At 44.0% G+C, this 25,432-nt stretch overlaps 1 protein-coding gene across 1 annotated transcript in view; it reads left to right on the top strand.

Moving 5' to 3' along the window:
• The window catches only part of GLS2 (glutaminase 2), a 90,190-nt gene that overhangs the window by 38,157 nt on the left and 26,601 nt on the right, over positions 1-25,432 (top strand). Inside the window, exons 5-8 of the mRNA XM_083169227.1 lie at positions 4,417-4,496; positions 7,540-7,703; positions 19,783-19,841; positions 21,844-21,876. Of these exons, the coding sequence (XP_083025353.1) occupies positions 4,417-4,496; positions 7,540-7,703; positions 19,783-19,841; positions 21,844-21,876 (336 nt within the window). The remainder of the gene's footprint in view (positions 1-4,416; positions 4,497-7,539; positions 7,704-19,782; positions 19,842-21,843; positions 21,877-25,432) is intronic.

The raw sequence follows: 25,432 nt of genomic DNA, 5'->3' as shown, positions 1-25,432 counted from the left end.
TGCCCCTCACTCCTGCATGCCAGGATCTACAGCGCACACATAACCAGAGTGTACATGCGCATGCACGGCATGTGCATGCTCGCGACTACCGCAAGCTCATGCACAAATTCCATGCCCGATTCAGAGGCCATATCTGTCCCTGCGCTTAAGAGACACAAGGCAGCCTATCTGCCCAGGATCTGGGGATCACCATGCTTGGGCACAGGTGACTTAAGCTGGGGGCACACTATCAGTAACTTAGTTAATTTGATTTAACCATTTGAGTTCAGCCATAGATATCCTGAAAACCTGAACTGTTAAGCCCTGTACACATGCATCGATTTTTCCTGATTTTCAATTCGATTTTGCTTATAGAAGCAAAATCGAATGGAATCCTAAACGAAATCAAATAGTTTTTGTGTCACTTTAGATCTACATTTGATTCGCTGCGCGCTCCCATTTTCACAAAATCGAACAGAAAAATCTACTGTACAGCCAAGAAAATAGAGGGCCAAATGTAATAGGGTGAGAGTTTCAGAAAGTGAGAGATTTTGACAGTTTTCCAGTTTTTTAAAGCAGCAATCAAATACATGGCAAAATCAACCTGGTTTTGCAGTGTAATTGATTGCTGCTTTAAAAAACATGGGAAAACTCTCCCAAAATCTCTCACTTCCTGAAACTCTCACCCTATTACATTTGGCCCAGAGAATTTGATCTAGTAAATCGAATGTGTACAATGTACCATGAATGTATATTGAATTCGATATCGAATTCGATATCTAATGCAAAAGTACAGATCTAATGCCAAATCAAATTGAAAGATCTAATGCCAGATCTAATAGAAAATCAAATCTAACATCAAATCAAAAGCAAATCAATGTGTGTGTACAGGGCTTTAGGGAGATTTGAGGGCTGAGTTTGGTGTAGTGCTTTGGCAAGTATTCAATGCCCGGGATCGTGGCCGGCAGCGAATTCTGTGTAGGATTCGCTGCACTTTCGCCACAATTCTCCGTTCAGGGAGATTCGCCCGGCAGCCGCCCGCCCGCCCTATTCAACGCGTCAGGGGCTCTCCACCCCTGACAGTGAAAATTACCTCTTCAGCTAATACCGCTCCCTGCTCTCTCCCCTGCTTCTGCGGCTATACTGCCACTGCAGGGGATGGAGCGGAGTCACGGCGGGGGAGCCCGCTGATGCCGCCAGGAGCCCCCGCACAGCCTGAGGATGGGGACGGGTCCATCAGCAGTAGCAGACCACCGGCTCCAGCAGTCCCAGCGCTGACATCTACTATCAGCACGCTGGGGCTGCTGGAGCCGGAGGTCTACTGCTACTGCTGGACCCATCTTCATACTGGTCAGTGGCGTCCTGTCCTGTCTCTCTTCCCTTCCCGCAGTCCTCCGGCTCCTACTCCCTTGGCAGGGAGCATACTAATAACCCCTCCGGCAGAGAACTACCACTGGCTGCGCATCAGCAGACGTCCCACGCACAGCAGTAGCAGACCTCCGGCTCCAGCAGTCCTAGCGCTGACATCTACTATCACCATGCTGGGGCTGCTGTAGCCTTAGGTCTGCTGCTACTGATGGACCCATCTCCTTTACTGATCAGTGGTAGTGTTCTGTCCCGGCTGTCCCTTCCAATAGCAGCTCACGTCCCCCGCATCTCTCCCCCCCCCCCCTGCTCAGATGGCTGTCAGTTCGCTGAGGGGGAGGGGGGATTAAAATTAAAAAAAAAGGTGCTTGTAAAGCCGTAAAAAAAGCAAGAACCTTAAAATAAAATTAAAACTGATTTTTTTGCACATAAAAAAAAAAAAAAAAAACATTTATTAAGTACACATAACAGTTCACCAGAAAAAGATGACGAATGTAAAATGGAGAATCCTGGCGAAAATCAATGGAGAAAGCAGTTCTCCACTTCAGCATTGAATACACTCTCGGAGAATTCCACTAAAAACCCCATTGAAAACCACCGGTGAATCGCGGGGATCACAAACGGCGAATCGCCAGCCATTCGCTCTTCATTTGCAGCAAATTGTGTCCATTGAATAGGGCGAAATAGTTTTTTCTGTGAGTAAATTCGCCAGAAACCAGGCAAATTGCCAGATTCGATGAAAAATATGGCGAATCAGAGGCATTGAATACTGGCCTTTGTCTTTTCTACTTCCCAGAATACTTTTGCAAGTGTATAAGTCCAGGTCATCATTTAGTACAAAAACCTTTCATAAACTCTAAAGATTGCTTTAATATATTACAAAATATCGTTAGATTTTTTTTTTATCACAATGTTATTTACTTTAAATGACACAAACATAGATTTGTGCAGGGAACAGTGAGTATCAACATGTCTGTGTACTCCCCAATCCCATTTCCCTATGTGTTTAGAAGTTATAAAACCTTATCAGTTTTTATAATGTCTGACAACTAAAAGGTAAACCAGAGAAATTATTTATTAATAATAAGTAATAGATTAATTAAAGCACACAGTTTAAAAATTACATGTGATCGAATCAAATACTTTGGTCCTCCAATTATCAACCAATATTTGCTGCTATTTCTGTTTTCGGGGGTTAGCCGCAAATATTGAGTATCACCAGAATGTAAGCAGGAGGAACCGCATGAGATATCTTTGATATCCCTCCATTCTGCCAGCACCAACATCTATACAGTTCTATGAAGAATGCAATGCCAATCATAAAATATAAGTACAGGTTGAGTATCCCTTATCCAAATATCTGTTATCCGAATTATTCCGAAAACCAAACATAATAAAAATATTTATTTTTTTTGCTAAAAACTTACTGGGGACATTTATAACAGCATTACTGAGGACATGATATGTAACTGGCACTATATATGTGCAAGACAATGATTGCTTGGCATTCAAATTCAGTGATCTGAGATAGTACACAAATTTTGTTTCATGTTTTGAAACCTTGTTTTTTGAACAAATAAAATATATTTGTTTATTTCATGTGTTTGATGTGTTTGCACAACAAGTATGCAAGATACTTCAACATACATCATTGAAATATTAAAATATTCCAAAATATGTAATAATCCGTTATCCAAAATACTCCTGGTCCCGAGCATTTTGGATAAGGGATACTCAATCTGTACAAGCATATCCTATGGGTCACCACATAATTGAACCTAAAGATGACATAAAATTAATTTAATTTGTGTTTATATTTTTCTCAAAATGTATTTTGGCCCAGAGGGACCTTCTCCATGAGAGAGAAAATGCTCTGTTCCTGGACTTTCCTGGTTATGTATGATTGCCATCACCTGTGGTGAAACACCTTTCTTATCAATTACCTAGCTCACCACAGGTGATGGCAATCATACATTACCAGGGAAGTCCAGGAACAGAGCCTTTTCTCCCTGAAGGAGAGGGTCAGGTAGGCAAGTATGGTCTACAGTGCACTTGTCTTTTACATCAATACTTTGAATTGAATGCACTTGGGGTTGCTTGCACCCTTAAATCTAGCATATAGGTGATCCCAGTCCAGTACCTACAGTAGTTCACATAGATGCAAACTTTAGTCCTTATATCAAACATACATTTATTATCCTTGTAACTGAAAATAAGCCATTATACAGTATGTACATCTTTACTGATCACTTATCTTTACATCTAAATTACCACAAGTGGAGCAAGTTCAAGGTAATCAGAAATAAGGTTGTATATGTAGTATGTAATTTTTTACATCTCAAAGCGCATTTCCATGCAACTCTAAATCAAGTTCGCCTTAAATTAAAATGAACATCTATGTCATGTGCTCCCCATATATCATAAGACCACCATGCCATTTAATACATTCATTTATATTTTATATTTAAACATCATTTATATACTAATAGTGTGTGTCTATAGACTAGGTAATCAGCTACATGTGTGATTGGCGCAGGTGATATAAACTGATGCCTAGATGTTGTGAAATAGCCACACATATTGCAACACAGTAAATTAGGGCAATTGGCCCAATAGTGTAAACTGTAGCTTCAAAATAAGAACGATGCCTGATTATAATCAGTTTGTAATCCAAGAGATAAGTGTCTGACACATTAGAGATAATCACTGACAGCCTGGCCATGAAGTCACCTTTCTACTACAATAACAGATCAAACTTTGCCCAAAATGGGCAGTGGCTGTTCTGCTGTATCTCTGATTGGGCAGAACTGAGCTTCCACACAGGGCTATAAAATCAATAAAACAAACATTGCTCAACAACCATGCCTCATTCATAAAAAAAAAGGTTTTTCATTATTATGTTCTTATGACAATATTTTTAAAGATTGTTTTTGTGACAAGTTATGTTTTGGACCATTTTGTATGCGTTGTTATTGCTGATTTTATATGTATTGCTTCATTTTGTTTGGACTGTTTGAAGACTTTTTGTTCCCAATACAATTCACTTTTTGCTTCTCATTCTTCTCACTTTAGGTGGCTAATTACATTCCTCAGCTTGCGAAAGTCAGTCCCGAGCGGTGGGGCGTATCTCTCTGCACAGTGGATGGACAGAGGTGAGAAAAGGACACGGAGATGTGGTCTTCCCTTGTTGCCGGTTCTGCGGCATCCACTGCCATTAAATAGTGCCCTGTCAGACATTTGAGCTGTGTTTCCACCTGTGATCCATACGATCGCATTGTGTGAATGGCATTGCAGTGTGGTGCATTGTGTGCCTGATTCTGGTTCACTCGCAAAAGCAAATACTACCTCCTACCCTACCTTACACACACTACTCTACCACAGCTACACTGCACCCCAATCCTTGCACACACTACACCCCCGCAGCTAAACTACACCCCCTACCATATCTTTTATAGGCAAGCCGATAGCACCACTACACTGCACTACAGCTGCTACTCTACCTTACATACACTACGCTACCACCGCTACACTACTTTGCCCGAGCGCACTGGTTAATGTGAATAGATACCATGCATATTGGCACAGCATTTATTCACAGCCGAGTGGGGACTGAGGGACAGACGGGCAGGCTATTCTAGCAGGGGGCAGGGTGATCGCGGCCCAGACAGGGGGGAGAGTGGCCCACGTGATTATAAGGTTTTATGGGCCGGTCAACTGGAAAGTGGCCTGGTTTCCCTCTAGGGCCAATCCGCCCCTGGACAGATGTAACATGTGCAGAGAGAGTTAGATTTGGGTGTTATTTTGTTTCTGTACATAGTAAATACTGGCTGCTTTATTTTTACACTGCAATATAGATATCAGTTTGAAGTACAAACCCCACCCAAATCTAACTCTATGCCTATGATACTTCTGCCCCACCCTGCAGTGCACATGTTTTTGTCCATTAGAGAGAGAATTTGCTTTTGCGAGTGAACCAGAATCAGGCCCTGTGTCCAGTACATGCACAGTAATTCACCTGCCGCAATGCCAGCACACATCTGCCACACTGCCATTAACAATGCAAGAGGACACCTTTGTAGTCCCATATATCTATATTTCCCCAGAAAAAATATCACCTATAGTAACCATAACTACCATGTTTACTGGTACAACGCCCCCCCCCCTCCCGGCGCTGCAGGTCCCGGCAGCGGTGCAGCTCAGCAATAGCCCCCGCAGATCCCACAATTACTCATCACCTCCCCGCCACCACAGGGTCTGCGGGGCTATTGTTACGTCCTCTAAGTTATTTGATCAATCCATTCCTACCTGCTGAATGATTCTTCATTTATCTTTATTTATATAAGTAGCTGTGCTTGTAGCAAGAGGATGGGAATGACATTATACATTACATTATACAGATACTGCCTCCCTATCTTTCTTTAATTGCTGCAGCTATAGTAACAACAGTGAGATGATAGAAGTGGTATTCTGCCAGCCGATATAGGTGACTGAGATTGTACGAGTGCGGCACTTTTAGATCAGCTATATCTTATCACTTTATTTCATTCTCATTCTTTTATAATCTGTAATAGTTAAAGAAGCCAGAACCATATCTAGATTTCAGCTTTACCGGTTTTGACCATTCTTCGATGGCTTTCACTCTGGGACCATCTGTAGTCTAGTATCAGAGTATAACGTAAAAAAGGAAATAGAAGCCTACCTGATAATAAATCTTTCATATTTACAGTAAAAATAGTTATCTTGTCTACATGTAAACGTGTCTAATATGATCATGATGGATTTTTAATGACTGAGAGGTTAAAATATTGTCAAGGTAGATGAGTGTAAATTTCTACAATAGGTCTCCAAAGGGTATGCAGTTAATATGCCTTGCTTTGGGATTCCGGCGTTCACAATCCCTAACCTGAAATCCCGACTACTGATATTACCGCCAGACAGAATCCTGGTGTCTATGCTCCCTTGTGGGGATCCAAGATGCCCATAGAGGGGTAATAGAAACTTGTGGGAACAAAGGGAGCCACTGTACCAGCAAGGGTCCTCTTTGCGCTCCCCCCCACTCCAGCATTCCGGCGGCTGGGCCGTCAAGATTGTGACCGCTTTGATCCCAGCTGCTGGCAAATCATACTGACCCCCTGCAAAGATCTCTAATTATTTATTATTATTATTTATTAACAGTTTCTTATATAGCACATACATATTCCGCATATGTAGACTGTAAATGGAGCTTACAGTCTATATTCCCTACCACATATACATGCACACACAGACATTCTAGGGTTAAATATATGTTGGAAGCCAGTTGACCTACCAGTATATTTTTGGATTGTGGGAGGAAACCGGAGTACCCAGGGGAAACCCACGCAGGTACGGGGAGAATATACAAACTCCGCACAGTTAGGGCCATGGTGGGAATCGAACCCATGACCTCAGTGCTGTGAGGCAGTAATGCTAACCATTACACCATCTGTGATGCCTAATGAAAGTCTAATTCACTGCTGGAGCTTTGTTTAGGCCAAATTTTTATTTTTATTTAAAGTATGTGAAAAAAAAGAGTGTTTTTAAATTTGAATCTGGTTAGTTGGCATAAGGAGGTGTAAAAACAGGAAGTTTAGCAAATCGCATATTCAGACATAGCCAAAGGTCGGGTTGTAATTGTTATTATCTCTTGCATGTAGCTTGAACCAGTACTGTAATGTTTTGTTCCTCATTAGTGTATGGAAAGCATTTATATGTGAGATTCTGTGTACAACATACGTAGCTAAATATTGATTTTCCTTTTTTGTTCTAGGAGATGCTTTAGAGTTTAGAGAAGTCTATGCAGTAGGTTTCTAATACGCAGTAACAGATTGAGTGTTCTATAGATCTTATGGCATTGTTGAGAGGAATCCTGGTGATCTCATACAGAGGTCACCAGGTTTATAGCTGCAGTACCTGTGTGTACAGTAAGTAGAGTCAGAACATTACTGCAGTATGAATACATAGCTCGCAATGAACTTGCACTGGGGTCAGTGATCTGCAGACTGGGAGGACATCATTGTATTAGCAGAATGTCATTTATAAAATGCATCTTGTTATTATAGAATGTTTTCTGAGCACATGCTATACAGTCGTTCTTCTATTCCACAAATATACATCATTTTATTGAAACGATATTGCCACTTGCCTACCTCTGATTCCAACTCTTCTCTATCTAAGACACTCAGTGGGAGACACAGATGTTCCATTCTGCCTTCAATCTTGCGTGAAGCCACTAAAATATGCCATCGCTCTGAATGACCTTGGCACAGATTATGTCCATCAGTTCATGGGCAAGGAGCCCAGTGGTCTTCGGTTTAACAAGCTATCATTAAACCACCAAGGTAAGAGGTTCTGTTGGTCAATGATGGAGCAACTTGTTATCAACCTATGTTTTTCTGCCAATTAATGTAAAAACCTAATAGTACCAAAAGTCCATTTAACATGGGCCTTCCCTGAAACAACTGGAAGACTGCATCTTGCTATTAACATTTTTCATAAAAATACACAATTTATCTTTTATAGTTGACAAAATGTTAAAATGAATTGTCTCCCACGGCCTCAGTGACGTGTCTACTACACAGCAAGCAATAAGAACTTGTCACTAAGGGCCTTATTCTAGTTCACTCTTAGAGGCAAATTCCTTCTCAAATGGACAAAACCATGTGCACTGCAGGTGGGGTAGATGTAACATGTGCAGAGAGAATTAGATTTGGCTGGGGTTTTTCTTCAAAGTGAGATCTATATTGCTGTGTAAAAATAATGCAGCCAGTATTTTCCCTGCACAGAAACAAAATAACTCACACAAATCTCTCTCTATACATGATACATTTGCCCCACCTGCAGTGCACATGGTTTTGCCAATTTTCCGAACAAATTTGTACTGAGCTCAGATCTGAATCAGGCCCCATGGCAAACAAATGTTTGATCAGGTAGACTTGCTGGGCATGGGTAGGTGTGAGTGTTCCTTGTGGAATGCTGGCTAACTGCTGGTTTTTGTGGCCAAATGCATAATCTAAATTGAATTTTGTGTTACAAGATATTATAAGGAACTTCAGGTGGTGGAGGTTGGGGCAATCCTGGTTTATCTGGTGACTTTTTAGTAGTGCTTGTGCTCTGATGTAACAGAGATGTACGTAATCCCAAACGGTATGTGGTCATTAGGTCAACTGGTCGACAGTCAAAGTCAGCTGTCTACTGTACTGTGCAGACAGCAGCGTAGCCGGGGAGGAGGTGAATGGATGCCTGTGTGCGGCATCCATACACCTCAAGGACGGAGGTTGGGGGGCTAGCGGTGCACAGAGCTGGGGTGAGCCCAGCAGCTTATCTTGGTGTTGGGCTTGCCCCCAGCATGGCGATCGGCAGTCCCGGCAGCATGATCTGCAGTCCAGGTTCTTGGAGATGATGTAATCTCCAAGCACTGCCCCCATTTACACTGCGGGTTGGCACCGCAGTGTAAATGGGAAATATCCCGGATCCTACCTGGATTGGAACCCTGTTCCAAATACCGGGTCAGATCCAGGTTTTGGTGTAAAAGGGATATAAGTCACAAAGGAGCATTTTGCAAGCAGCAATTTAGGAGATATATGTAGTCATTCCAGATAAGCAAATAGTTCAAATCTGAAAATAATCTTTTACTTTTTCCAGCATCTTAGCTTTCGTGCCATGCCATGGCCCTCAGCCTTTCTTATTCCTATTTCTTATATGTACCTCCTTCTTGCCTTGTCACTCAATAAGTGTGTTCTAGGGCTTGATACTGGGTGCCTTCTACACACTGTTTACCCTTGATCAGTGGCGTAAGTTCCTACGAGGTGCCCGGAGGCGATATAGATAGTGGTGCCCCCTCCCCACCCCACACAGCATAACAAAAAAAAAATATATATATATATTATATATATATATATATATATATATACACACAGTATATGTGTGTGTGTGTGTGTGTGTGTGTGTGTGTGTGTATATATATATATATATATATATATATATATATATATATATATAATACACACATATATAGTTACTGCATAACCTAAAAATTAAGTTTAACTCAGCCAAGCCACACTTACTTGCTATGTAACTGTAAGTGGCTGCTGTGATACACACAGTCACACTGGGAATGGGGATCCGTGCTTCAAAAATCCTGCCTCCTTCTGCAGCCTGCGCACCAGCCAATCAGGGTGCCGCAGGCTGCGGCTTCAAATATCATTAGACAGCTGAGCCATCGCTCAGCTGTCCAGACTAGCTTTGCGTGCAGCACATGAGCACAGGCACCTGATGTGAGCAGCTGTCAGTGTGCCCACTGACAGCACACTAGGGACTAGGGAGGATAGTGGCGCGGATCGGATCATTAATAGAGATTCGATCCATGGTGTGGCAGCTACAGCAGACCCTTTGAGAGCGGCGGCGGTGGCCGGGATTTCATGCTGTGGCCGCAGGTGCCTACACTCTGTGCCCCCCCCCGATGGCTAACGCCCGGCGGCAAAAGTCTCCATTGCCTCCGGGAGTTACGCCACTGCCCTTGATAATAATCAATACACACAAAAAAAAATTTCATAAAACTCCTGCTCCCCCGGGTTTTTCCCATTCCTCTTGTTCCTAAAAATGAGAATATGAAATTTGATGTCACACCTGGTTTTTGTGGATCCACTGTAGATGGCTGCTCCGATACGGACGGACCCAGTGGGGAAAGTATCGCCAGTCTAATGTACTGTCTTCGCATAGAAGATCCCTCTGGGAGTTTGATGGAACTCCCAGCCAGAGGCACGGAGTCTAACTGGGGGGCGGTTTTCACCAGGGATTCCCGCAAGGGAATTTGGACTCTGCTGCTTCCACCCAGCAGGTCGTGGCCTTTTACGGAAGCCTCCATAGGAAACTGGAACAATGGCTGAGTGTTAGAACCGGTAGATAACGTAGCTCAGTGTGAGCTGCTTGGCAGGTACTTGGTAACATAGCAGGTTGCAGAACTCGGAACAGATCACTCGGCAGATAGCGGGTACGAGGAATATAATGGAACTCAGGATTGCTCACTCGGCAGGTAACAGGTACGGAAGATATAATGGAACTCAGGATGCACACTCGGCAGTTAACAGGTACGGAAGATATAACGGAACTCAGGGTGCACACTCGGCAGGTAACAGGTACTGAGGGTATAACGGATGTCACACCTGGTTTTTGTGGATCCACTGTAGATGGCTGCTCCGATACGGACGGACCCAGTGGGGAAAGTATCGCCAGTCTAATGTACTGTCTTCGCATAGAAGATCCCTCTGGGAGTTTGATGGAACTCCCAGCCAGAGGCACGGAGTCTAACTGGGGGGCGGTTTTCACCAGGGATTCCCGCAAGGGAATTTGGACTCTGCTGCTTCCACCCAGCAGGTCGTGGCCTTTTACGGAAGCCTCCATAGGAAACTGGAACAATGGCTGAGTGTTAGAACCGGTAGATAACGTAGCTCAGTGTGAGCTGCTTGGCAGGTACTTGGTAACATAGCAGGTTGCAGAACTCGGAACAGATCACTCGGCAGATAGCGGGTACGAGGAATATAATGGAACTCAGGATTGCTCACTCGGCAGGTAACAGGTACGGAAGATATAATGGAACTCAGGATGCACACTCGGCAGTTAACAGGTACGGAAGATATAACGGAACTCAGGGTGCACACTCGGCAGGTAACAGGTACTGAGGGTATAACGGAACTCAGGATGCACACTCGGCAGGTAACAGGTACTGAGGGTATAACGGAACTCAGGATGCACACTCGGCAGGTAACAGGTACTGAGGGTATAACAGAACTCAGGATGCACACTCGGCAGTTAACAGGTACGGAAGATATAACGGAACTCAGGGTGCACACTCGGCAGGTAACAGGTACGGAAGATATAACGGAACTCAGGGTGCATACTCGGCAGGTAACAGGTACGGAGGGTATAACGGAACTCAGGATGCACACTCGGCAGGTAACAGGTACTGAGGCTATAACAGAACTCAGGATGCACACTCGGCAGGTAACAGGTACTGAGGGTATAACAGAACTCAGGATGCACACTCGGCAGTTCACAGGTACTGAAGATATAACGGAACTCAGGGTGCACACTCGGCAGGTAACAGGTACTGAGGGTATAATGGAACTCAGGATGCACACTCGGCAGGTAACAGGTAGTGAGGGTATAACGGAACTCAGGATGCACACTCGGCAGTTAACAGGTACTGAAGATATAACGGAACTCAGGGTGCACACTCGGCAGGTAACAGGTACGGAAGATATAACGGAACTCAGGGTGCATACTCGGCAGGTAACAGGTACGGAGGGTATAACGGAACTCAGGATGCACACTTGGCAGGTAACAGGTACTGAGGGTATAACAGAACTCAGGATGCACACTCGGCAGTTAACAGGTACTGAAGATATAACGGAACTCAGGGTGCACACTCGGCAGGTAACAGGTACGGAAGATATAACGGAACTCAGGGTGCATACTCGGCAATGAACAGGTACGGAGGGTATAACGGAACTCAGGATGCACACTCGGCAGGTAACAGGTACTGAGGGTATAACGAAACTCAGGATGCACACTCGGCAGGTAACAGGTACCACAGGTACTGGGCTAGCACACAAAAACAAATGGTCAAGTGCTTCAGCAGGCTGAGAGCTGAACACTGACCATAGGTCAGGAGAAGCATCAGCCTTGAGGGACAGGCATACCTGCCTTTTATCCCCCAGGGAACGTCGTGGCTGGCCAACCTTATGATAGGATGTGCTTCACTTCACTGTAGGGACGGATGGGGTCCATTCCAGGAGCAAGTCTAATAGGCTGGGTCACTGACGCCAGATGGGGGCGATCTCCTCCAAGTGCTACCTCCTCCTTAGTGCGAACAGGACCTGGGTCGCTTAATCTGAAATGAACTTTAATACACAATATATTCACCTTTCTTTGCTGCTGTTTTTTAGTGGATGCTTAGCCCCATATAATCATGAAAAATAAAAAAGGTATAAAAAACTGCACAAGAGGATGTATAATTAGATAAATATTTAATCTATTTTATACAATGCAATTTTATATGATACCCATGTGCAGTTTTTTTATTCCTTTTTATCTGTCAGCTAAACCTTTAATCACACATTGTCCTCCGCCACAAGCTTGCCTTTGTTGTTGTGCTCATCTTTCGTCTCTGCCTTATCCTTGTCTTCATTCTCATATCTTTGCATATACCGCAAACCAAGAACCAGAAGTTCTGCATTTCCAATAGGAAAGCATTTATTATTGTTTTTTAACTTTCACATAGTCCTGTCACATAGTCCTGTCACATAGTCCTGTCACATAGTCCAAGTCATGGACCAATTAAACCCCTTTATTGGCATAGCACAAAACACATGGGAAAATCTCAGGCTAATATGACTGCTATGAAAAACCTCAATCCTTCAACTGACCAGAACCGACTCTAGTTGTAGTTTTATGGGATCAGCCACTCTCACATGATATATGTAAAAGCACACAGCACAGCCTGGTAATCTGGTTCCTAATACTGGAGTGTGACCAAAAGGTAATATCCCAATGCAGATCCACAGTAATGTTTCACTTCAATGACCCCAACAAGGTCACTACTCCAACTTCGAGCACATACCAAAATCTATACACATTTATTGTCTTTTTGACAGCTGTTGGGGAATACAATATGCACCTACATATAAATATTTAGCTGCAAGGGTGTAACTACCATAGGTGCAGGGAGTGCCGCTGCTATGGGGCCCACCTTCCCTGTCAAAGAAACATGTGCTATATACATTTGTCACCATTGGGTGGTACATAGGGGCCCTTACAAACTTTTGCTATGGGGCCTAGAAATATCTAGTTACGCCACTATTTTGTAGACTTAATATACCAAATTATAAACTTTTTCGACTGACTCATGCATAGTGATTGCCATAGGGGGCACGTAATTAAAGAGTAGAACTGCATGCCAGCATGGTGTGCTTGTTGGTATGCTGGAGGGATTGTTGTTGGTGTGCGGATGGAGGGGTTTTTATGTACTGATAGAGCACGTGGGAGCATTTAGATCCTCTTGGTTTTGCATGGCGATATTGTGCGTGCAGGTGAAGTATGTTGGTGTGGAGGGGGCATGTTGATGATAGAGGGCAAGTATAGTGGGTGATGTAAAGAGGGAGAGAGTGATTGTGAGCGATGGGGTACTTCTGTGGTTGAGAAATGCTGTTAGAGAATGGTGGAGAGTGTGGCCAATTACACTGGGTAAAGAATGGGCCCATTTTGTAATTTAAAAGGAGCGAACGGCGAATAGCCGGGAGAGACAATAAACTATAAGTCTGTGCTACCAAGGCCATGAAGTGGTAGCTGTTATCAGGATGGGGGCAGGGAGGTAACAGGAACAGTATAGGTGGAAGGAAAGAGATAAGCAGGTAGTAGGCGCCTCCCCATGGGAGTAGACCCATACTTAAGGACAGGACAGGTATGGGGGAGGATCAGAGAGAGCAAGAGGGCACGCAGTAAGGATTGTGAGAGAGAGCAAGAGGGCACGCAGTAAGGATTGTGGAGACTCACCAGCAGCTTTAAAGTTAAAAAGAAGCAATGGACTGTCCTAAGAGATCCAGAGAAGTGCCAGCGAGATTTAAGGGACCGGAGCAGCAGAAGAAGAAAGCAAGGAGGGCTCCAGCAGCAGGAGATCTGAGAGCGGCACCAGGAGGGCAGCATCCAGCTGTGGAACGGGCCGGCCGAGAGGAAGAAAGAGGGAGAAGACAGGACTCTAGCAGCGGGCAGCAGCGCCGAAGAGAAGCAGCAGCAGCCGGGACATACACACAGAGTCGGGTAGGAGCATCCCCAGGGCCGCACTCGCAGCCAGAGCGCAGCCCGTCCCCTCCTTACCCGACTCCCAGCAGCAGCGGGCACCAGCAAGAACATCCAGAAAGCAGCAGAAATATTATAAGTATCTATATTTATTGGCATTTGTATCCCTTATTATTCTTTTACTTAATTCCATATTCGGCACCCTGCTACCGTCTGATGTCACAAACTCCCAATGTCTCTGTAATCTTATGAATTCAATCTTTAATGCAGATAGAATTTTACCACATGTTTTATATTATGCTGGGTAACTTCCCCTAAGGAATAACAGCACCTAATAGAGTTTTACACCTATTACCTAACAGTACAGTTGGGATTCAGTGCTGAAGTTTTTTCAATGCAGACTTCTAGCAGTTTAAGGCCAAAAAATGAGTACTTAGGGATTTATTATTATACTCGCTGCAGCCTTTAGCAAAACAGCAGAGAATTAGGCCCAATGTTCAGGCAAGTTGCAAAGAATGTCCAACCTCCCCCCCCCCCCCCCCTAATTAAATTACTGAGGGCTTGTTTACATGGCATAGCATGTAGAGATCATGATAGAGGTATCCTTTCAATACAATCCATTCATCTACTCCTCCCACTAAGCAGAACATACAATGGAGTCAGCAGGCTGCCTAGCAATGATAAACAAATGTATAATTTGTGCAATAACACATTAATATGGTTATTATTATTATAGTATTATTTATAAGGCGCCACAAGTGTTGTGCAGCGCCGTACAAACATGAAATGTATGATTACAGATGAGCGTTTGCAGAGCTGAGTTATTTCAGATCACATGTATAGGGGAATTACATAGTTTTAAGTAACATAATATAACATTGTGCAGCACTGTTATTAGGTTATGGCAAAGCATAAGTTTAGATAGGCAGAATGCAAATATGGGAACACATGGTTTTGTTTTTGAAGTTAATATAATGCAAAATAAGGCAAGAAAATTCATTATGTGGTGCAATTTTCAGCGTGCAAGGCATCATAGGGGTATAATAGACAGTATGATAAAGATGTTGATGATTGGGGGAATGATAAATGGTAACAGGTTACATTAAGCTGCAGTCAGTAATATAATATGGTGTCACATACAAATGAGTAAATTCATTGTTACATGCGTGTATGTACAATAAGAATAGTAGTACAGGAGATCAATAAGTGAATTAATTACGGTTGTGCATAAGCATTTTACTTCATATTAGACTTTTATATCTTTGGCAGATCCAAACTTACTGTTATTTCATGAAAAGCGCTGGGTTAATCGGCTGACGTATACAAAATATGTTGCTGTTAGAATTTTGTTAAGTCAATTCATGTATAAGAAGTAATGAATATAATTAGGGCACAGGGGTGGAACCATAGTTCTCACAGCAACTAAGTTTGTAAGTTAAGTTTTTAAGGGGTACATGCTTGGCCTTAGCAGGGAAGTAATACTGCTGACGCTGGGTGCAAAGTAGATGGGCCCCCTTTAACAGATTATACATAAAAAAAAAAAAAAAAAGGGTGCACACATAACTGCACAGTACAGGTAACCGCTCAGTGCACGTTAGCTTGCCAATTAGGCGGAATGTGCTGGAAATTCGGAAAAGGAATAAGCAAAGCAGAATAATCACAGTAAAATGAAAGTCATTTTGTGTGACTTGGGTGGTAAACAGCTTAGTAAAATGTCCAATGCCAACGGGGCTTCATGGGATGTTAAAAATTTCCATGGGGGTAGCTATTCTGTCACTTGTATACGGATAGAAGCAGGGTAGGAAAGGGAAAAAGGAGAATGCAGGGAGGTGGCATTATAGGATTATTGCTCAGGTTTGGGAGACTGCATGATGCAACGTATTTACACACAGAACAAACTAACATGCTTTATGTCACCTCGCAGTGCAACCCTTCTTCTTCCACATGCAGATGCCTAATGATCGGAGGAGGCGGGCAGGCTGATGACCCTGACGGACGCTGAGCTACGGCAATGCCGAAAGCGTAGTATGCGAACGGACTCTTTCTTGACAGGAATGAGTTCTAGCGTGGTGGCAAAATGATGGTATAACCAGGTTCCAATGCCCCATACATTGTATGTGCATAAAGTAGCAAGAGCCTTACATTTGCCATAGTGAAGAAAGCAACAGTGCAGCGTCGCTTACCAGTCGTTTCAAGAGGCGCTCAGAATAGTGCGCAGCTGCGGGGTACGGGCCCAATTGGGGAAGATATCGAATCAGCATTTAGGCTCCTCCCCCTTCACCCACATAGTCACGGATTCATGGGACTAAAGTTCAAGGGCAGTTATTATGTGGCTCTATGCTTACCCATGGATGGCGCCATTTTTGAAAAATTCAGCATGTTCCTGCACTGGTGCGTTGAGGTGGGGACAGGCTGCAGGACATTTGCGCACCATCTGGATGACTTTCTAAGGGTCGGCCAGGCGAACACTGACACATGCGAGCGTTTGTTAAAATCCACGTAGGTGCTGTTCCACACTTTTGGGGTTCCCATAGCAACGGAGAAAACAGAGGGGCCTATGAACAAACTGTCGTATCTGGGAATAGAAATAGATACCACCGACAGGCGGTGTAGGTTACCAGAGGACATGGTTGCTGGCATTATGAGGCAGATTGGGGAGCATGCCAGAGCAGACAAGATGACACTAAAACATCTCCAATCATTGCTGGGGTCACTGAATTTCACATGCAGGGTTATCCCAATGAGCAGAATCTTCTGCCGACCAGGGCTGGCAACAGAAATCTTGGGGCCTGGTATACTGATATATCTAGGGGGCCCAATACCCCGCCCCCTTGAGCAGAACATTGTTAGTATTATGCATATTAAACGTGTTTTTTATTGTTACAAAGGAAATAGAATTAATATTCACTAATATCGGAGGGAGGTTCCAGTCAAGTACCCAGGAATCCAGGCAGGTGCCTTTTTAACCATTGCTAGGCACTGCACTGACACAGCCATGCTTATAGCCCCCGAGTCCCTCAAAACCTTGGGGTCCCTCACAAGCTTGGGATCCGGTACATGTGATCCTCTTGACCCCCCCTGTCGCCTGCGATTAAGCTGACAACAGAAATCAGAGAAGGCATGTTGATGTGGGAAACATTTCTAAGGGAATTTAATGGTATTCGCATCTCTCCGGCACCGCCCGTGGCGAGCAAGAGGCTGCAGCTGTACACCGATGCAGCAGGGTCTTGTGGTTTTGGGGCATATCTCGTGGGAGAATGGTGCGCATCCCAGTGGCCGCAGAGCTGGGTCGGAGCAGGGCTGACCAGGAACATGCTGCTGCTAGAGCTGTTCCCGATCATAGTAGTGTTGGAGTTGTGGGGTAACAGGTTAGCCAACAAGAAAATAACCTTCTGATGTGACAACATGGGGGTGGTTCAAGCAGTCAACAGGCAGAGTGCCTTCTCCCCACCAGCGATCAACCTGATCAGGTATTTGGTATTGGTTTGCCTGCGCCACAACATTAACTTTCGCGCCAAGCACGTCCCAGGGGTAGATAACATCAGAGCGGATGCCTACTCAAGGGGAAAGTTGGGAGCCTTTAGGGAAGCGGCACCACATGCGCAGCTGCAAGGTTTAACATGTCCACCTCATTTATGGAAGGTTGTCAAGATGGCGTGAACAAGCTGGTGAAAGACTAGTTAGCGCCTGCGGCAGGGAGAAGCTGCAGCTCATGGCGGCAGTAAAGGGCGCATGCAAAGAGCTTGTCAAGGCAGCGATGCTCAGAGAGGCATTCGCAACACCCTTCAGGAACAGGGGTCTCCAGCGGTCTGTTTTCTTTACAGGAGGAAAATGGGGACTCCCAGAACAGGGTCCAAGGGTGAGATACGGTGGGGAAGCATTTCAGTTCAGGAGCAGAGAAGAGCGTGCAAATGGTTACATATAGGTTCTAGATTAATAGGGCGAGGGAAGGTCACGGTGAGGTGGCGGGCTATGGTTCTAGGAACCTAGCGTTGGCGGAAGTACTGCGGGCCAGCCAAAGATTGGCGCCAGGAAACGGAGGCACCCCAGAAGAGGGGGTGCAAGATCCAAGGCCTGGCGTCGAGGGGGGCAATTGGGGGGCCCCGGGCGGGTACAGATTTCAGTTGCGAGAAGGGGCCCCCCTCCCCGGGCGGCTTGATTCAGTTACGTTGGAGGGCTGGTGGACCGCAGTGCTATCTTTGCCACCTGAGCGAGTAAGATTATATTTGTAATCTGATTAATAAATGTGACCTTTAATTCGCCAAAATAAATGACTCAGTTTGATTATTCCAGGTGAAGGGAAAAGGGAGGGGCGGTTTCAAGGGTGGGTTTCTTAGTCTGTTAGGGTTAAAAGAATGGCGGGAGCATCAGACGCTCAGAGGTTTAAAAGGAGCGAAGGGCGAATAGCCGGGAGAGACAATAAACTATAAGTCTGTGCTACCAAGGCCATGAAGTGGTAGCTGTTATCAGGATGGGGGCAGGGAGGTAACAGGAACAGTATAGGGGGAAGGAAAGAGATAAGCAGGTAGTAGGCGCCTCCCCATGGGAGTAGACCCATACTTAAGGACAGGACAGGTATGGGGGAGGATCAGAGAGAGCAAGAGGGCACGCAGTAAGGATTGTCCCACCCACCCACCCTTGGACGAAGAAGGAGCAACATCCAAACAGCATCTAGTTACAGCAGAGATTGTCTTAACAGAAACAGAAGTACTGCGAGCCAGCCAAAGTTTGGCGCCAGGAAACGGAGGCACCCCAGAAGAGGGGGTGCAAGATCCAAGGCCTGGCATCGGAGGGGGCAATTGGGGGACCCTGGGCAGTGCTAGATACAGCAGAGATTGTCTTAACAGAGGCATAAGTACTGCGGGCCAGCCAAAGATTGGCGCCAGGAAACGGAGGCACCCCAGAAGAGGGGGTGCAAGATCCAAGGCCTGGCGTCGAGGGGGGCAATTGGGGGGCCCCGGGCGGGTACAGATTTCAGTTGTGAGAAGGGGCCCCCCTCCCCGGGCGGCTTGATTCAGTTACGTTGGAGGGCTGGTGGACCGCAGTGCTATCTTTGCCACCTGAGTAAGATTATATTTGTAATCTGATTAATAAATGTGACCTTTAATTCGACAAAATAAATGACTCAGTTTGATTATTCCAGGTGAAGGGAAAAGGGAGGGGCGGTTTCAAGGGTGGGTTTCTTAGTCTGTTAGGGTTAAAAGAATGGCGGGAGCATCAGACGCTCAGAGGTTTATATCCATTAGAAAATTGTAGTTAAATGGTTATTTAAAATTGAAAGCATGGCTACTTCAAATGCTTAGTAAAGCTGTAGTACCTAGAGAACTCTAGCTAAGGAGAGCTGTGATATGTGACACCACTAATAGTGAGGGAGGGGGGGTTGGGTGACACCATAGCATGCACATGTTCCTTGTGCCATGGCCCAGGGCTACACCTCTGCCTATATATATATATATATATATATATATATATATATATATATATATATATATATATATACACACATAATAGAAATATTGACTGTACTTAATAAAGATTAGTTTTATAAACTTTTGTAATGTTAGTCAAAAAATTTGTCTGATATTATAAATAACAAGGTTCATGAATATGTATCCGTTCTATTAGGAAAACCGCACAACCCCTTGGTGAATGCCGGAGCAATTGTCAATTGTTCATTGATTAAAGTAAGTATGGTACCTGCCTCATCTATATTCTATATGTTAAATGTCAAAGCAATACACATGTTCATTAGATGGCCCTCATTCAGGTTGGCTCGGTCTCAGGTGCTTACCGAGCACCTGAGATGCTCCCCCGCCCCCCACCGCTGAATCCTCTCAGTACTATGCGATCACTACAGAAATAGGCCCATTGTGCATTGTGATATAGGGAAATGGTATAGCCTAATGAATGTAGAATTTAGCTTTTATAATTGGGGCAGATTTATTAAGCTTGGTGAAGTGATAATCTGTCTGGTTTTTATCACCGGCCAATCAGCTCCTACCTGTCATTCTTCAAACCAAGCCTGTAACTTCACAGGTAAGAGCTGATTGGCTGGTGATAAAAACCAGACAGTTTATCACTTCACCGAGCTTAATAAATCTGCCCCTCAGTTCTTTTTGAAGGAAAATGACCAACTTGATTTGTAATTTTTAGTTTATTGCAAAGCTTTATCCTGTGTGGCACATTTATATATTACTATTTGTCAATAGGAATACTTTACAATACTCACAAATTCTAAACTGACATTTGTTACTAATAAAATCTATACTGATCTAACTGCAAATAATCCTTTCTATTCATGTGTTTAGTCTACTTTTTAAGATTGATGTTTTTTATCTTAGTTTACTTAGTTACCATTTCATATAACCCTGAATATATCCACCATTGTCCTATTCTACCCAACAATGTCAGCACTGAAAGCTGTACCATACTGAAAGCTGTTCCTTCCCTTATTATCCTACTTTCTGACAATCTTGTGTTTCCTCCGTGTCAAAAACAGAAAGCTATAGCCATGGTCTAAGATCTTTCTTCACACTCACTGTTTGTTTAATGGCTAATAATGTATATTGGCCCATATATGATCTAATTATAAACTTTTCTCCACTTGTGTCCAAAGCTATCAGGAAGACTTGAAAAATGTTGGAGATCTAACAAAGCCAAGGATACCATTAAGAGCTTGTGCTAGAGCAGTGTTTTATACTAGTCAACGTTAAACTGCAGCTCGCGTTGGCATATCGGGGCTAATTGGCCTGCTTCTGGTGAACAATTACCACCCTAAGCAACCTCACTGACCTGGGTCTAATGCTCTCGACAGATACATCTCATGGCTATCCTGGGGGCTAGATGTCCTTTCCACACTATTTATCACTCTACCTCTTTCACCATTACACATAATGCCCTTACAATAGGAGATCTTTCATCCTAGTTTTTCCCCTAGAAGGATTGAGCTACTACTTAATAAGTGAAGCTGCCCATACACGGTCCATTTAATGGATCCGTTTGGTACTTATTTAGTACACATCGCATTGCATGCCTTGCAGCTAGTACAAAAAGTATGTGCAGCACATACTTTTTGTACTGTACGATGAGATGCGCAGGAGCACGCATCTCATAGTACAGAACGGACGGTCCGGGAACGGACCATCTATGGGCAGCTTTAGAAAACCAACATAATCCCTTACTTGGTGTAGTCAGCATCCCGGGTGCCAGGATGCCAGTATTCACTATAGAAATACCTGCATCCTGACTGCCTTCAGGACACCGGCACCAGATCTTCGAAAAGGTCAGGATGCCGATACCAGAATACAGACATCTGGCATCCCGATTGGTGAGTATGCGAATCAGGTTAGGGTCAGGCCCAGGAAGAGGAAGTTAGGATTTGGCACTAGTAAAGGGGGGGGGGGGGGGGGGCTTTGGCGTTAGGTTTAGACACCGGAGAAGTCTGGCTGCTGGCTGGGGAGATTAGGTTTTGTCCAAGGGGTGTGGGGGTTTGGGGAGGTTTAGGGTCAGGCTGTGCATCAGGATTCCTGAACCTATATGCTGCTTTGCTTGTAAACCCTGTTTTGAACTCATAAAGAATTAAACAAAAGGAGCATTCTGCACAACTCTGTTACTGTGTTAATATATACTGACACAATGTTATATAGTCTGGGAAACTAATACTTGTTTTTATGTCTCTTTACTTAGCAAGGTTCTACCAAGGCTGAAAAGTTTGATTATGTAAGTACTGTATGTCACATTTCCGTCACTCTGTATAAAGTCATTGTACCTATGTTTTTGTGCAGTTATGTGCTTTACAAATACACAGATTGAGGACCTGACTGACTGCAAACAACTCTGCACTTGTAGGGTCCTGCATGGGGTTAAGATGGGGTTGGGGTGTGGTGCCCCTGGATTGGTGAGGCTGGTGCACTATTATATTCTACTAACACTCTTAATTTCACTAACACTATTCCTTTAATTTTTTAATTCCATTCATCACTTTTGTATCACACTTCTTAACACTAATACCCCTTTCACACTGCAGCTCTTAAATGGTAAATTGCAGTTTTTTTCGCCTTTTAAAATGTTTAGAGCTGCAGTGTGAAAGCTCCCGGGTGCTTTACCCGTTAATACCGGTATTTCTTAAACGGGTAAAAAGCAGTGTCCTACCCGTTTCAGACCCGTTTTTTGGCAGTGTGAACGGGTCTGAAACTGTATTTAGGACCCTGGCAGTAGTGATCACTGAGCTGGTCCCTCTCTGTGCATACTGTATCTAATGAGCGGGAGCCAGTACAGTGAATATTTAATGAGTGGGTCCCCACCCCCTGCAAATGAAAGTAGCAGGTATGCTCTTTACATATGCAGGGGGCGGGGACCCGCTCATTAAATATTCACTGCACTGGCTCCTGCTCATTAGGTATGCACAGAGCAGGAGCTCAGTGGCGATAAGTGTGCCTGAGCATTAACCTTGCGGTGTAAAAGAAGCATAACACTTATTAACACTATAGTATATTCACTGCTGTGCTGCTGTGCTGCTTTGGGCTTTCTTGCTTATACTGATTTTTGGGGTGCAGCACCCTGAACCTAGATATAGCAGTAGGGACCCACAATAGTCACTGCGGGTCCCGCTCAATACATATGCACGGTACGGGGACCCGTTCATTAAATATGCACTGCGCTGGGTCCCCGCTCATTAGATATGCACCGAGTGGTACCAGCTCAGTGCTCACTGCTGCCCGGGTCGCCTGTAAGCTCAGCCAGCGGCGCCCGTAGTCCATCGGCGCTATTATTTTTGGGGGCAGTAGGGAGAAAAATGTATAGCTACGCCACTGTACATATTTAAGGCCCCCATACATTTGTCTGACTTGTGGCTCAGCAAAATCGGACACTATTTCCCTTGGACTTCCCCGGCAGCTCCCTCAGAGTCCTCACATCTGATTTGGCCACAATGTGCCATTTCTTACATGCAATATATCACATGTGATTTATTGCATGTAAAAGGACTCCTGGGGAGCTACCGGGGGAGTTCAAGGCAAATTGGATGAGATACATCATGGGAGCTAAAAAGCATCTGATGCCTGAACATTGATTCAGATGTCAAACACATGTGATTTGCCAAAATTTCACCCGATTTCTCAGCCCAATCCAGCAGAGTAGCGTGAAACAATCGCACTAGTGTAGTGGTTCCCAACCCTGGTCCTCAAGTACCCCCAACAGTGCAAGTTTTCCAGGTCACCCAACAGGTGCACTCATTATTAAGACACATTTTAAAAGATCTACAGGTGAAGCTAATTATGTCACTTGTGATTCTGTGTGGAGACCTGGAAAACATGCACTGCAATGCACTAGTGCAGGCTTTCCCAACCACGGTCCTCAAGGCACACCAACAGTGCAGGTTTTAGTTATATCCAGGCTTCAGCACAGATGTTTTAATCAGAATCACTCAGGAACTAATTAAGTCACCTGTGCTCAAGCCTGGATATCACTAAAACCTGCACTGTTGAGCCCCGTACACACAGGGAGATATATTGCTCAACCCTGAAACAAGGTGAAAGCCAGCCATAGAACCTGTGTAATTAAAATGTGTCCCGGATTAAAGGGATGAGTTGGTCACCCTAACACACACACATATATTAAGAACTTTAGTTTGTTTTATAATATACATAAAAGGGAGCAGACATACATGAAGATCAGGTAGGCAACCATGCCACTACATATGTTTGTATTAACCAATGAACACCAAAAATCTGTTCAACATGTACTGTGGTTTCATGATCAATGATTCCTGTAAAGCTCAAAGTTGACACCTTGTGTTCAAAAGTGGTAATGCCAGAATTCATAATTGTTTCAAATTCAAACTGAAAGGTGTCAGAAAGTAATTTTTTTAAATAATTTTAGTTTTGTCATCGATTTTTCAAAGAGATTTTGCTAATTATTATATATTTTTTTGCTACAGATTTGATGGGATTTGTAGCTAAATGACTAAAGAGTATCATTAAATGATTGTCAATTTTAAGTTTGGATTAAGTACACAGACAAATTTCCTGTGTTGTGTGAGTGAAATTCCAAAGTATAATGCCCCTGGATTGCACACAGGTTTTATTCCTGCCAATTTCACAGGTGTCTGCCAGTGTGAACAGGCACGACCCAGGTTTTTCATACAGGACGTGAAAAAGCAAAGTGAAAGTGAAAGTGGAGGAAGAAATAAAGAAGCAAGTGCCAGATTAAGCCTTCGGGGGCCCGGGGCACTTTAGACAGGGGGGCCCCCTTACACTTGTCATTACTGGCCGCAAACTGCATGGGAGACTATTACACTGTCAAAACTCAGAGTAAAGGCAGTATAAACTTGGTCAATGGGTAACTGCAGGGGATATATATATATATATATACAACTAGCGTGATGCCGGCACTCAGCTCCAAACTTTTTCTCCTTAGGGCCCCGTGCCCTCGGTAAGGACCCGCAAGTCCAATAATATCTGTGGTGTAGCCGCGGCACTGGGGACTTCAGAAATAAACGATACAGGAAGCTTGTTCTCTGTTGACGTTTCAGCCTTTAATGACAGGCTTTTCTCAAAACAGCTTTACATAAAATACAAGCAAAGACACTCACCTCTAAATAGCGTGCAGTATCACCCAGAATTCCAAGAGCAGTGTACACTTCCGGACTTCCGACAGGCGCCGGTCTGTGACGTCATTCTCGATCCAGCAGGTTGCCTAGGCAACCGTGTGCTCTACAAGCTGGAACAATAAAGTTATGTGTGAATGAAAGAAGAAAAAAATGAACTTGTTTAAATCTGTGTCCTCTAGCGGACCAATGTGAATACGACCCACGCACCTAAGGCATGGGATAGAGTGAAAAAACTATGAATGTAACTAAATAACCTAAAATAGAACTGAATGGAATAAAAAGTCGATAAAGATCCTGCTATATTGGAATCCAAACGTGACACTGCAAACTATATGAAGTGAGAAAACATGAAAAAAAATTTTTTAAACACATGCAGGATATAAATCGACTTATACATCACTCAACGGACTGACTCTGATGTTATAGTGTCAGACCACAAATACATAAACAACATACTAACATACATAAATCATGTGATGCCTAATTACATATAAACAATTATTATGTGATTATAGAGTGCATATTACTCGCTAAACCACCTATTAGGCTAGATCCTGTGTGCACCCCCAATGATGACCTCAACCTATCTGAGTGTCATAACAATATGCACTTGGGTACCACTACCCCTGCTTCTCACGCAATTAAACCACTGCAACTACCTCTGTA

The sequence above is a fragment of the Crinia signifera genome, chromosome 2, assembly GCF_055691185.1.
Source record: "Crinia signifera chromosome 2, ASM5569118v1, whole genome shotgun sequence".
In the NCBI taxonomy this organism is placed as follows: domain Eukaryota; kingdom Metazoa; phylum Chordata; class Amphibia; order Anura; family Myobatrachidae; genus Crinia; species Crinia signifera.
This window is presented reverse-complemented; position numbering and strand designations above follow the sequence as displayed.